At 44.0% G+C, this 12,712-nt stretch overlaps 1 protein-coding gene across 1 annotated transcript in view; it reads left to right on the forward strand.

Moving 5' to 3' along the window:
- The window catches only part of LOC120049835 (lysine-specific demethylase 5A-like), a 60,812-nt gene that overhangs the window by 34,295 nt on the left and 13,805 nt on the right, over nt 1-12,712 (forward strand). Inside the window, exons 9-20 of the mRNA XM_038996289.1 lie at nt 730-849; nt 1,115-1,273; nt 1,493-1,674; nt 2,419-2,581; nt 3,302-3,421; nt 4,378-4,572; nt 4,867-5,048; nt 7,596-7,720; nt 7,841-7,991; nt 8,292-8,412; nt 8,607-8,783; nt 8,917-9,095. Of these exons, the coding sequence (XP_038852217.1) occupies nt 730-849; nt 1,115-1,273; nt 1,493-1,674; nt 2,419-2,581; nt 3,302-3,421; nt 4,378-4,572; nt 4,867-5,048; nt 7,596-7,720; nt 7,841-7,991; nt 8,292-8,412; nt 8,607-8,783; nt 8,917-9,095 (1,874 nt within the window). The remainder of the gene's footprint in view (nt 1-729; nt 850-1,114; nt 1,274-1,492; nt 1,675-2,418; nt 2,582-3,301; nt 3,422-4,377; nt 4,573-4,866; nt 5,049-7,595; nt 7,721-7,840; nt 7,992-8,291; nt 8,413-8,606; nt 8,784-8,916; nt 9,096-12,712) is intronic.

Below are 12,712 nucleotides of genomic sequence, written 5' to 3' on the forward strand. Positions count from 1 at the left end.
CGAGCAATGGACAATCGACCGGTGGAAATCTGTCCTTTTGGTCTGTCCAAATTTGATATTTGTGGTTCCAACCGCCGTGTCTTTCAGACGCAGAGTAGGTTAGCGGATGATCTCCGCATGTGTGGTTCCCCATTTAACCAGCATGGCTACCACAGCATTCTGCAGCAATATGCCATCCCATCTGCTTTGTGCTTAGTGGGACTATCATTTGTTTTCAACAGGCCGATGACCAAACGCACCTCCAGGCTGTGTAAGGTCTATTTGACCAAGAGGGAGTGTGATGGAGTGCTGCATCAGATGACCTGGCCTCCGCAATCACCCGACCTCAACCCAATTGAGTTAGACCGCAGAGTGAAGGAAATGCAGCCAATAAGTGCTTAGCATATGTGGGAACTCCTTCGAGACTGTTGGAAAAGCATTCCAGGTGAAGCTGGTTGAGAGAATGCCAAGAGTGTGCAAAGTTATCAAGGCAAGTGGTGTCTACTTTGAAGAATCTCAAATATAAAATATGTTTTGATTTGTTAAACACTTTTTTTTAGTTTCTACATGATTCCATATGTTATGAAATTATGTCTTCACTCTTATTCTACATTGTAGAAAATAGTACAAATAAAACCCTTGAATGAGTAGGTGTCAACTTTTGACTGGTACTGTACATAAATCTTGTTGAGGACAATGGGATAGGATGATGTTTTCTCACTGGCTGTCCCACCCCGTTTCACCCTACAGGAGTGCAGTAAGCCACGGGAGGCGTTTGGCTTTGAGCAAGCCGTGAGGGAGTACACCCTCCAGAGCTTTGGAGAGATGGCTGACCACTTCAAGTCAGACTACTTCAACATGCCCGTGCACGTACGTCTCAAAATCAAACGGTCACCTTAAGTAATATGCAAGAATCTAAAGAAAACGATTTATTTTGGAATACATATGTTCTGGCTAGGTCCATCTCAAAATCAAGTCCGATGTAGTCAACACACTTTCTTTGGGTGATTTATTATTATTTATTTTTTTCGTCCTTCATGCTGTTTGAAGTTGTACACCTAACCTTTCTCTCCCACTAATGCGCAATCACATCTAAACAATGCATGTGTGTGTTCTCCTTTCTCTGCACCCCCAGATGGTGCCTACAGAGCTAGTGGAGAAGGAGTTCTGGCGTCTGGTAAGCTCCATCGAGGAGGATGTCATTGTGGAGTACGGAGCTGACATCAGCTCTAAGGAGGTGGGCAGCGGATTCCCCGTCAGGGATGGCAAGAGACGGCTACTGGGAGACGAAGAGGTAACTATGCACCAACTGGGACCTCGACTCTTTCTCGTTAGTCTTTCGCCACCTTTTCAAAACGCATTGGAGGTGAAGATCTGTTCCTACAGTTGGACCTTCTCCTCTAATGTCTTTTTGGAATAGAGAGAGGACACAAGGAATCGTGGAAAGATTAATTGAGAAAGAGCCCCAGTATGAATAAGTAACTTCCATCACCTCTGTCTTGTTCTTCTGTAGGAGTATGCCAATTCAGGCTGGAACCTGAACAACATGCCAGTCCTGGAGCAGTCGGTCCTTACCCACATAAACGTGGATATATCTGGCATGAAGGTGCCCTGGCTCTATGTGGGCATGTGCTTCTCCTCCTTCTGCTGGCACATCGAGGACCACTGGAGCTACTCCATCAACTTCCTGCACTGGTAAAGTAACAAACATGAATTTCTTGTCCTAAATCAACCGCTTACCCAAATATTTAGTAATACTATATTTTTTTTATCCAAAGGACACACATAAAATGTATTTTTAACAGTCCTCAGTGGGAAGAGGCAGACAAATGCATGTAGAAAACAATGTAAACCGTATACAATGTTGCTGTTGTGGAAAAATTCTTACACAGGGAAAGTCAGTGAAAGTCAATGAATCTTTGTTTATTGTCAGCGCGCTGGAGAGGTTCCAACCAACTCAATACACTATAGTACACATGTCAATCAGGAGCTCTCCCTGGGCAGTCCCAGCAGTTTTCTTCTATATGGCTATACACAGACAAGTTATATTTGCATGATTTAGCATAATTAATTAATCATTACCGTTTTGTTTCATTCATGTGACTGACCAATACTGTTTCATAACATGTGACAGACCAACACCTCACGAGGCTTCTCTCTGAGCTGAGACCTTGAAACTGAGATCTTTTGTTCGTTCTCAAAACAATGTCTGAGCGTACTGCCAAATTACTGATAAGTGAGGATTTGTACAGTCACTTGCATGAACACAAACATTGGTTTATAGAACAGCACAAGAATAGAACACAGAAATTAGTTATAAGAAAAGCACCAACATTACAATTCCCATTACATTGCAATGGGTCGTAGATACAATTGTACTCCCCATCTTCATTCGTCTGATTGGTTAACCGTCTTCTCTCTCTCTGCCTGTCTCTCCAGGGGGGAGCCTAAGACGTGGTATGGTGTCCCGGCCCACGCGGCAGAGCAGCTGGAGTCAGTGATGAAAAAGCTGGCCCCAGAGCTGTTTGACTCTCAGCCTGACCTGTTGCACCAGCTTGTCACCATCATGAATCCCAACGTCCTCATGGAGCACGGAGTGCCCGTATGTAGTGTGTGTTTCCATCAGTAGCCGTATGTATCAACTGTTTCATAGGAGTGCTGATCTAGGAACAGTTTTGCCTGTTGGATCACAATGAATAAGTTTATATGGACAAGGGTGGGGATCTGACCCTCGATCAGAACTCCGCCTCAGAACTGGCCCCTTTTACGCAGTGGTGTGAAGTACTTAAGTAAAAATACTTTAAAGTACTACTTGAGTATTTTTTTTGGGTATCTATACTGAACTTTACAGTTTATATTTTAGACAACTTTTACTTCACTACATTCGCCAGACATTTTCCCTGACACCCAAAAGTACCCATTACATTTTGAATGCTTAGCAGGACAGGAAAATTGTCCAATTCACAAACTTATCAAGAAAACATCCCTGGTCTACCCTATTGCCTCTGATCTGACGGACTCACTAAACACATGCTTACTTTGTAAATGATTTCCGAGTGTTGGAGTGTGCCCCTGGCTATCTATACATTTTAAAAACAAGAAAACTGCCATATGGTTTGCTTAATATAAGCAATTTGAATTTTTTTTACTTTTAGACTTTTACTCAAGTAGTATTTTACTGGGTGACTTTTACTTTAGTCATTTTCTAGTAAGGCATCTTTACTTTTACTCAAGTATGACAATTGGGTACTTTTTCCACCGCAGCTTTTACGAGACCAATTCTGCATCGTGTCTTTTACTGGTGTGTGTTTGTGCCACTTAGGTTTACCGCACCAACCAGTGTGCGGGGGAGTTTGTGGTGACCTTTCCCAGAGCCTACCACAGTGGCTTCAACCAGGGATACAACTTTGCTGAGGCTGTCAACTTCTGTACCGCAGACTGGGTGAGTTTAAAGTTTTAGCAAGTGTTTGTGTGTAAACAAATATTACCAGAATGTTGAATTGGAATTTTGAAATTGGGAGTAGGTTTGGGCGGTATCAAGATTATCATAACTTCAAACCCCAATTGATAATATGTAATCTAAAGGTTAACAATGCTAACAAGAACATGTCAAATCCCATAGTGAATGCTAACAAGCGCATTGCGAATATTTTATAGTCTCTGACCTGAACTATACAAGTAACTCAAATGCTGCATGCACAAAACAAATATTAGACAGCAAGGCTTTGGATCCAGGAGGGGACTATCTGAATGCTTGATTTTGGAAGAAGCTAACCACTTAGCTAACTAACTACTATATTAGCAAACCAAATGCAGAACTTCAGAGCATTTACTGCATTTTAGACAGTTACTTAGTTGTAAGATATCCAGCTGGAAAACATTTAGTTGTGAATTCCATACTGTAACTAGATCACCTGGCGCATGCTGCACAACTGTGAGTGACTCACAAGGCTGTGGTCTCGGTAGTTCTGTGACTGGGTACTACCGTTAAGCTTCATAATGAAAAATTAGGTTACTGGTGAAATGGAAGATCACAATCTTTATCTCCAAACATATTGCACAAGTTGACTGCAGGTATTTACTTGAGTAGCTACAGATATTCAAATTCATTAAAAAAACATCAAATAAATAGTTTCAACGCTATTGGCGGTATTGGAAAACCATCCCGTGGCTATTTCCAAATGCCCTGGTATACCGCCCAAGCCTAGTTGGGAGCTTAAAATCATTTCGTAAAGTATTTTATACCCTTACTGTCCGCATTGCTGTCTTGGTGAATCAATCATCTTAGATATTCCCGTTCCATTGCTTTCTTTGCTTCTCCTTGATGTTTTGAGGAGAAAAGATCCAAGGAATCGATTAAAGACTTTTGACTGTCTCTGTGTGTCCATCCCCTTCCAGCTCCCGATGGGTCGTCAGTGTGTGGCCCACTACCGGCGGCTCCACCGCTACTGTGTCTTCTCCCACGAGGAGCTGCTGTGCAAGATGGCTGCCGACCCCGAGAGCCTGGACGTGGAGCTGGCTGCTGCAGTCTTCAGAGAGATGGGAGAGATGATGGAGGAAGAGACACGGCTTAGACAGGCCTTGCAGGAGATGGTGAGGGACAGGGCCCAGGGGGATTTCTATATAAACAACCTTTTGTCACTTTAGGAAAACTTGACAGGAGGGCCAGGACAGAGAGGGTGAAGTAATGCAAGCGGGGTTTACTTGGGAATACATTATGATGATACACTATCTAACAATATGTTGACGTCGCACAATCCCAAAGATATGTTTCAAATTATTTCCTATCACCCCAAAAGTTAATTAATTATGTAATTTCACATTTGTCCTTCCAGTCTAGTTGAAGTGGATTGTTTTCTGGTTGAGATTTTCCCTCTGTGTCTGCAGGGTGTGCTGTCCTCAGAGCAGGAGGTGTTTGAGCTGGTCCCTGATGACGAACGGCAGTGTCAGAAGTGTAAGACCACCTGTTTCCTGTCAGCTCTGACGTGTCCCTGCAGCCCAGAGCGTCTCGTCTGTCTGCACCACGCCAAGGAGCTTTGTGACTGTCCCCTGGGAATCAAGTGTTTACGGTAAATTACTACAGCTGTGTGATATGGACAAAAGTCCATCTGGAACAATGTGCACCATTTTTTTATTTATTATCCTTTAAACTACTACTAGTTTAATGGTTGTAGCTATCAATTGTCCTATTAACAATCACCCATGTTAACAAACTTATTTCATTTCAAACTTCACATTTATCTAAAATAGGCTACTTATCGTAATGATCGCTAAGTGATTTGTCAAATAAAATAAAATTGTATATGTAACATGCGTGAATACAACAGGTGTGGGCCTTACAGTGAATTGCTTATTTACAAGCCCTTAACCAACCATGCAGTTTTAAGAAAATACCAACAACAAAAAAAGTAAGAGGTAAGAATAACAAATAATTAGAGCTGCAGTAAATAACAATAGCAGGGCTATATACAGGGGGTACCGTTACAGTCAATGTGTCAATGTGCGGGGGTACCGGTGTCGAGGTAATTATGTACATGTAGGTAGCGTTATTAAAGTGGCTATGCATAGATGAAAACAGGAGCAGCAGCGTGGGGGGGGGGGGGGGGTGCAAATAGTCTGGGTAGCCATTTGATTAGCTGTTCAGGACTCTTATGGGGTAGAAGCTGTTTAGAAGCCTCTTGGACCTAGATTTGGCGCTCTGGTACCGCTTGCTGTGCGGTAGCAGAGAGAACAGTCTATGGACTAGGGTGGCTGGAGTCTTTGACCATTTTTGGAGCCTTCCTCTGACACCGCCTGGTACAGAGGTCCTGGATGGCAGGAAGCTTGGCCCCGGTGATGTCCTGGGCCGTATGCGCTACCCTCTGTAGTGCCTTTTTATTTGTTTCACCTTTATTTAACCAGTTAGGCAAATTGAGAACAAGTTCTCATTTACAATTGCCTTACGGTCGGAGGCCGAGCAGTTGCCATACCAGGTAGTGATACAACCCGTCAGGATGCTCTCGATGGTGTAGCTGTAAAACCTTTTGAGAATCTGAGGACCCATGCCAAATCTTTTCAGTCTCCTGAGGGGGAATAGGTTTTGTCGTGCCATCTTCACGACTGTCATGGTGTGCTTGGACCATGTTAGTTTGTTGGTGATGTGGACGCCAAAGAACTTGAAGCTTTCAACCTGCTCCACTTCAGCCCCGTTGATGAGAATGGAGGTGTGCTCGGTCCTCCTTTTCCTGTAGTCCAAATCATCTCCTTTGTCTTGATCACGTTGAGGGAGGGGCACTATGGTGTTGAACGCTGAGCTGTAGTCAACGAATAGCATTCTCGCATAGGCGTTCCTTTTGTCCAAGTGGGAACATTGCACATTTAACATGCTGATAGAAATGAAGTGAAACTGATTTAAGTTTCCCTGCATTTAAATCCCCGACCACTAGGAGCACCGCCTCGCGTTTTCCTGTTTGCTTATGGCGGTATATAGCTCATTGAGTGAGGTTTTAGTGCCAACATCGGTCTGTGGTATGTAGACAGCTACGAAAAATACAGATAGTGTGGTCTACAGCTTATCATGAGATACTCTACCTCAGGTGAGTAAAACCTTGAGACTTTCTTAAATATCGTGCACCAGCTATTGTTTACAAATATGCTTAGGCCCCCGCCCCGTGTCTTACCAGAGGCTGCTGTTCTGTCCTGCTGATGGAGTGTATATCCCGCCAGCTGTATGTTCTTATTGTCGTCGTTCAGCCACGATTCGGTGAAACCTAACATATTACAGTTTTTATGTCCCGGTGGTATGATATACATGCTTTCAGTCCGTTCCATTTATTTTCCAGCGATTGAACGTTAGCTAGCAGAACGGAAGGAAAGGGCAGATTAGCCACTCGTCGCCTGATCCTCACAAGGGAACCTGATCTCTTTCCGCGAAAGCTCAGTTTCCTTTTCCAGTGAATCACAGGGATCTGGGCCTGGTCGGGTGTCTGTAGTATATCCCTCGCGTCCGACTCATTGAAGAAGAACTCCTCGTTCAATTTAAGTTGAGTAATTCCAGTTCTGATGTTCAGAAGCTCTTTTTGTACATAAGAGATGGTAACAGCAACATTATGTACAAAACAAGTTACGAACAACGCAAAAAAAATAAAAAAATATCATGGTTGGTTTAGAGCCGATATGATGGCAGCCCTCTCCGGCGCCATCACCATTATGGTCAGTGTCGATACAAATGTTCTTATCGTCCCAGCTCTACTAAGGAGAGGGGTGGTTGTTGGGGTGGGAGGGCAGCTCTACTGAGGAGAGAGGGGTGGGTGAGTGAATAAATTAATTTGGGGGGTTACAAGTGTCTCTGCTGAGAAGGAATGGATAAATGGATGGATGGATGAATGAAGTAGAGGAGTTATGAACTCTGTACTGCTCAGAAGCCCCCATAAGAGCCCACTGATTTAATGATAGTTGTTTTACCTGTCAATGCATCAGTGACGACTTGGATGTAGTTTCACTGACCCAAAATAATTATAATCTCCATTGAACGTTGCTTTTTAATGAATGAATAGGGTTAATATGGGTAAATTTAACCACGTATAGCAATCAATATTAAATAGATTCTGACGCTCCTCTGTCTCTTTGTATTCCAGCTACCGGTATGATCTGGAGGAGTTTCCCTCCATGCTGTATGGGGTGAAGTCCAGAGCCCTGTCCTATGACACCTGGGTCAAGCGGGTCACTGAGGCCTTGGCTGCTGACCACAAGAATAAGAAAGGTAGGAGGACTATCTGTACTGTAAAGGTGGAAATACTCTGCACAATATTATAACAATTGTACTACGATACCCCATGCCTCATGTCTTTCTTTCCTGTCTCTGTCAATCTCCCTTTGTCAGGCCTGATAGAGTTGAAGGTTCTTCTGGAGGATGCAGAGGACAGGAAGTATCCAGAGAACAGTCTGTTCCGTCGGCTCAGAGAGATGGTGAAGGAGGCCGAAACCTGCTCTTCTGTGGCCCAGGTACTGCTCAGCCGCAAGCAGAGACACAGGTCAGTAGAGTACAGATACACACACTGCTGTTATGTCACACTAAAGTTTATATCCCTGTTCTCTACCCTTCTCCCGAGTTGTGCACTTGCACACTCCACACCATGGAATTAAAAGCATTGGATTGGTGCCAGCATTCTCCTTTATTGTTTTTACACCATATAATCTGTGAGGGAGAGTGTGCTAGTGCACACTTTAGGAGAAGGGTAGCAAATTGGGACATAACCTAAAGCACCATTTAACATGTATACCTCTACCTGGGAGTAATAAATCAACTCAAAGTATATGTCTCTGTATTCCAGTACCAGGCAGCATCCAGAGAGCAACAGGACTCGTAACAAGCTGACAGTGGAGGAGCTGAAAGTCTTTGTAGAGCAGTTGTTCAAACTGCCCTGTGTCATCGGACAGGCTCGACAGGTCAAAGTAAGTCCCAAATCTAATACAGTCACAGGCCCTTCTTAAGAGATGTACAGTAATTCTCCTCCTCTGACATCCTACTCTATTTGTATTATAATACTGAAGTTGACCTGTCCCCAAACCAGTATTAGTTGATTAGTAGTTCTTGATTGTTAGTATTTAACACCATATCCCTCATCCCTCTTTCCCTCCCTCCACAGGAGTTACTAGAGAACGTGGAGGACTTCCATGAGAGAGCCCAGGTAGCCCTGGCTGACGAGCTGCCTGACTCCTCCAAGCTGCAGGCCCTGCTAGACCTGGGTGGAGGTCTGGATGTGGAACTACCTGAGCTTCCCAGGCTCAAACAGGAGCTGCAGCAGGCCCGCTGGCTGGATGAGGTGATGACTGATGATATTATTGTACATTAGCGTAGTGTTTTACCTCAGTTTGTTTGTGCTGTCTTCAGCAGTCTAAAATGAATGTTTTATGGGAGAGGAAAAATATTTTATTGAAACATTTTGTTATCATTAGGTGCGTGTGACGCTGGCAGAGCCCCACCGGGTGACCCTGGAGCTGATGAAGCGGCTGATAGACTCTGGGGTGGGGCTGGCACCACACCATGCTGTGGAGAAGGCCATGGCTGAGTTGCAGGAGATACTCACTGTGTCAGAGAGATGGGAGGACAAGGCCCGTGCATGCCTACAGGCCAGGTAATGATGAAGATACACATTACACACCTATGGAACAGTTCTCTCATCTGCCTACAGACCAGGTAAATGAGAATATGACAATGCTTTTCTTAAGTCACCTTAAATCAAATTTTATTGGTCACATACACATAGTTAGCAGATGTTATTGCGATTGTAGGGAAATGCTTATGCTTCTAGATCTGACAGTGCAGCAGTATCTAACAGGTAATATCTAACAATTCCACAACAAAACCTAATGCACACAATCTATTAAAGGAATGGGTTGAGAATATTTATAAGTATATAATATATGGATAAGCAGTGACAGAGCGGCTAAGATATAATAGAAAATAAAGAATAGATAGTGAAGGATACAGTATATACACTACCGTTCAAAAGTTTGGGTTCACTTAGAAATGTCCTTGTTTTCCATGAAAACATACATGAAATGAGTTGCAAAATGAATAGGAAATATAGTCAAGACGTTGACAAGGTTATAAATAATGATTTTGAATTGAAATAATAGTGGCCTTCAAACTTTGCTTTCGTCAAAGAATCCTCCGTTTGCAGCAATTACAGCCTTGCAGACCTTTGGCATTCTACTTGTCAATTTGTTGTGGTAATCTGAAGAGATTTCACCCCATGCTTCCTGAAGCACCTCCCACAAGTTGGATTAGCTTGATGGGCACTGCTTAAGTACCATACGGTCAAGCTGCTCCCACAACAGCTCAATAGGGTTGAGATCCGGTGACTGTTCTGACCACTCCATAATAGACAGAATGTTAACTCGAAATGACACAACGACAAGGTTCCATTTTAACAAAGTTTATTATACTATATGAACACACTACAAGGTAGCCATTTCACTCAAGGCTAGGTCCATCAACGACTAGACTTCCTGCGCATGCGCACTCTTGACTGAGTGATAGCCCCGTAATAACAGAAATATAGGGATACTTAAAACATGAACTTAACAATAATACCAGCTGACTGCGACTGCTTCTTCCCTAAATAGTTATTTTGTAGTTTGGAGTTGTTGTCCTGTTGTAGAGGAAATAGGCTCCAATTAAGCACTGTCCACAGGGTATGGCATGTCGTTGCAAAATGGAGTGATGGCCTTCCTCCTTCAAGATCCCTTTTACCCTGTACAAATCTCCCACTTTACCACCACCAAAGCACCCCCAGACATCACATTGCCTCCACCATGCTTGACAGATGGCGTCAAGCACTCCTCTAGCATCTTTTCATGTTCTACTTTGTGATCCAAACACCTCAACTTAGATTCGTCAGAGCATGCCACTTTTTTCCTATCTTCCTCTGTTCAGTGTCTGTGTTATTTTGCCCATCTTAATCTTTTCTTTTTATTGGCCAGTCTGAGATATGGCTTTTTCTTTGCAACTCTGCTTAGAAGGCCAGCATCCCAGAGTCGCCTCTTCACTGTTGACGTTGAGACTAGTGTTTTGTGGGTACTATTTAATGAAGCTGCCAGTCGAGGACTTGTGAGCCGTCTGTTTCTCAAACAAGACACTCTAAAGTACTTGTCCTCTTGCTCAGTTGTGCACCGGGCCTCACACTCTTTCTATTCTGTTTAGAGACAGTTTGCACTGTTCTGTGAAGGGAGTAGTACACAGCGTTGTACTAGATCTTCAGTTTCTTGGCGATTTCTCGCATGGAAAAGCCTTCGTTTCTCAGAACAAGAATAGACTGATGCGTTTCAGAAGTATGTTCTTTGTTTCTGTGCATTTTGAGCCTGTAATCGAAGCCCCAAACGCTGATGCTCCAGATACTCAACTTGTCTAAAGAAGGCCAGTTTTATTTCTTCTTTAATCAGGACAACAGTTTTCAGCTGTGCTAACATAATTGCAAAAGGGTTTTCTAATGATCAATTAGTCTTTTAAAATGATAAACTTGAATTAGCTAACACAACGTGCCATTGGAACACGAGTGATGGTTGCTGATAATGGGCCTCTTTACGCCTATGTAGATATTCCATAAAAAGTCTGTTTCCAGCTACAATAGTCATTTACAACATTAACAATGTCTACACTGTGTTTCTGATCAATTTGATATTTTAATGGACAAAAAATGTGCTTTTCTTTCAAAAACACAGACATTTGTTGTGACCCCAAACTTTTGAACAGTAGTGTACATATGAGATGAGTAATGTGAGATATGTAATATGTACATTCTTAAAATGGCATTATTAAAGTGACTATTGCTCCATTTATTAAAGTGGCCAATGATATTAAGTCTGTAGGTTGGCGGCCGCCTCTGTGCTATGTCTGGCTGTTTAACAATCTGATGGCCTTGATTGAAAAACAGCTTCTATTGCTCTGTCCCAGCTTTGATGCACCGGTACTGACCTTGCCTTCTGGATGGAAGCGGGGTGAACAGGTAGTGGCTCGGGTGGTTATTGTCCTTGATAATCTTTTTACCTTCCGGTGACATCATGTGTTGTAGGTGTCCGGGAGGGCAGGTAGTTTGTGGGTGATGCAGTTGTGGGCGATGCAGTTGCCGTACCAGGCTGTGATACAGCCCGACAGGACGCTCTCGATTGTGCATCTGTAAAAGTTTGTCAGGGTTTTGGGTGACAAGCCAATTTTTTTTCAGCCTCTTGAGGTTGAAGAGGCGCTGTTGCACCTTCTTCACCACACTGACTGTGTGCGTGGACCATTTCAGTTTATCTGTGATGTGTACCCTGAGGAACTTAAAACTGTCCTCCTTCTCTACTACTGTCCCGTCGATGTGGATAGGGGGGATGCTCCCTCTGCTGTTTCCTGAAGTCCACGATCATCTCTTGTTTTGCTGACATTGAGTGAGAGGTTATTTTCCTCACACCGCACTCCAAGTTCCCTCATCACCTCCCTGTAGGCTGTCTCGTCGCTGTTGGTATTCAAGTCTACCACTGTAGAGTCGTCTGCAAACTTGATGATTCAGTTGGAGGCGTGCTTCGCCACGCAGTCGTGGGTGAACAGGGAGTACAGGAGAGGGCTGAGAACACACCCTTGTGGTGCCCCAGTGTTTAGGATCAGCAGAGTGGAGATGTTGTTTCCTACCTTCACCACCTGGGGGCGGACTACCAGGAAGTCCAGGACCCAGTTGCACAGGGCGGGGTCGAGACCCAGGCTCTCGAGCTTAATGATGAGTTTGGAGGGTACTATGGTGTTAAGTGCTGAGCTATAGTCAATGAACAGCATTCTTACATAGGTATTCCTCTTGTCCAGGTGGGATAGGGCAGTGTTCAGTGTGATGGCGATTGCATCGTCTGGCGACCTATTGGGGCGGTAAGCAAATTGTAGTAGGGTGACAGGTAGGGTGGAGGGGATTTGATCCTTGACTAGTCTCTCAAAGCACTTCATGATGACAGAAGTGAGTGCTACGGGGCGATAGTCATTTAGTTCACTTGTGGGGACAGCAGACTGGTTCGCATGTGGGGACAGCAGACTGGTTTGCGCATGCTCTGAGGATGCGGCTAGGGATGTCGTCTGGGCCGGCAGCCTTGCAAGGGTTAACGTTTAAATGTTTTACTCACGTCGGGAGTGCCCACAGTCGTTGGTAGCGGGCCGTGTCGGTGGCACTGTATTGTCTTCATAGCGTGCAACGAAGTTGTTTAATTTGTCTGGAAGCAAGACGTCGAT

This window comes from Salvelinus namaycush, chromosome 6 (assembly GCF_016432855.1).
Source record: "Salvelinus namaycush isolate Seneca chromosome 6, SaNama_1.0, whole genome shotgun sequence".
In the NCBI taxonomy this organism is placed as follows: domain Eukaryota; kingdom Metazoa; phylum Chordata; class Actinopteri; order Salmoniformes; family Salmonidae; genus Salvelinus; species Salvelinus namaycush.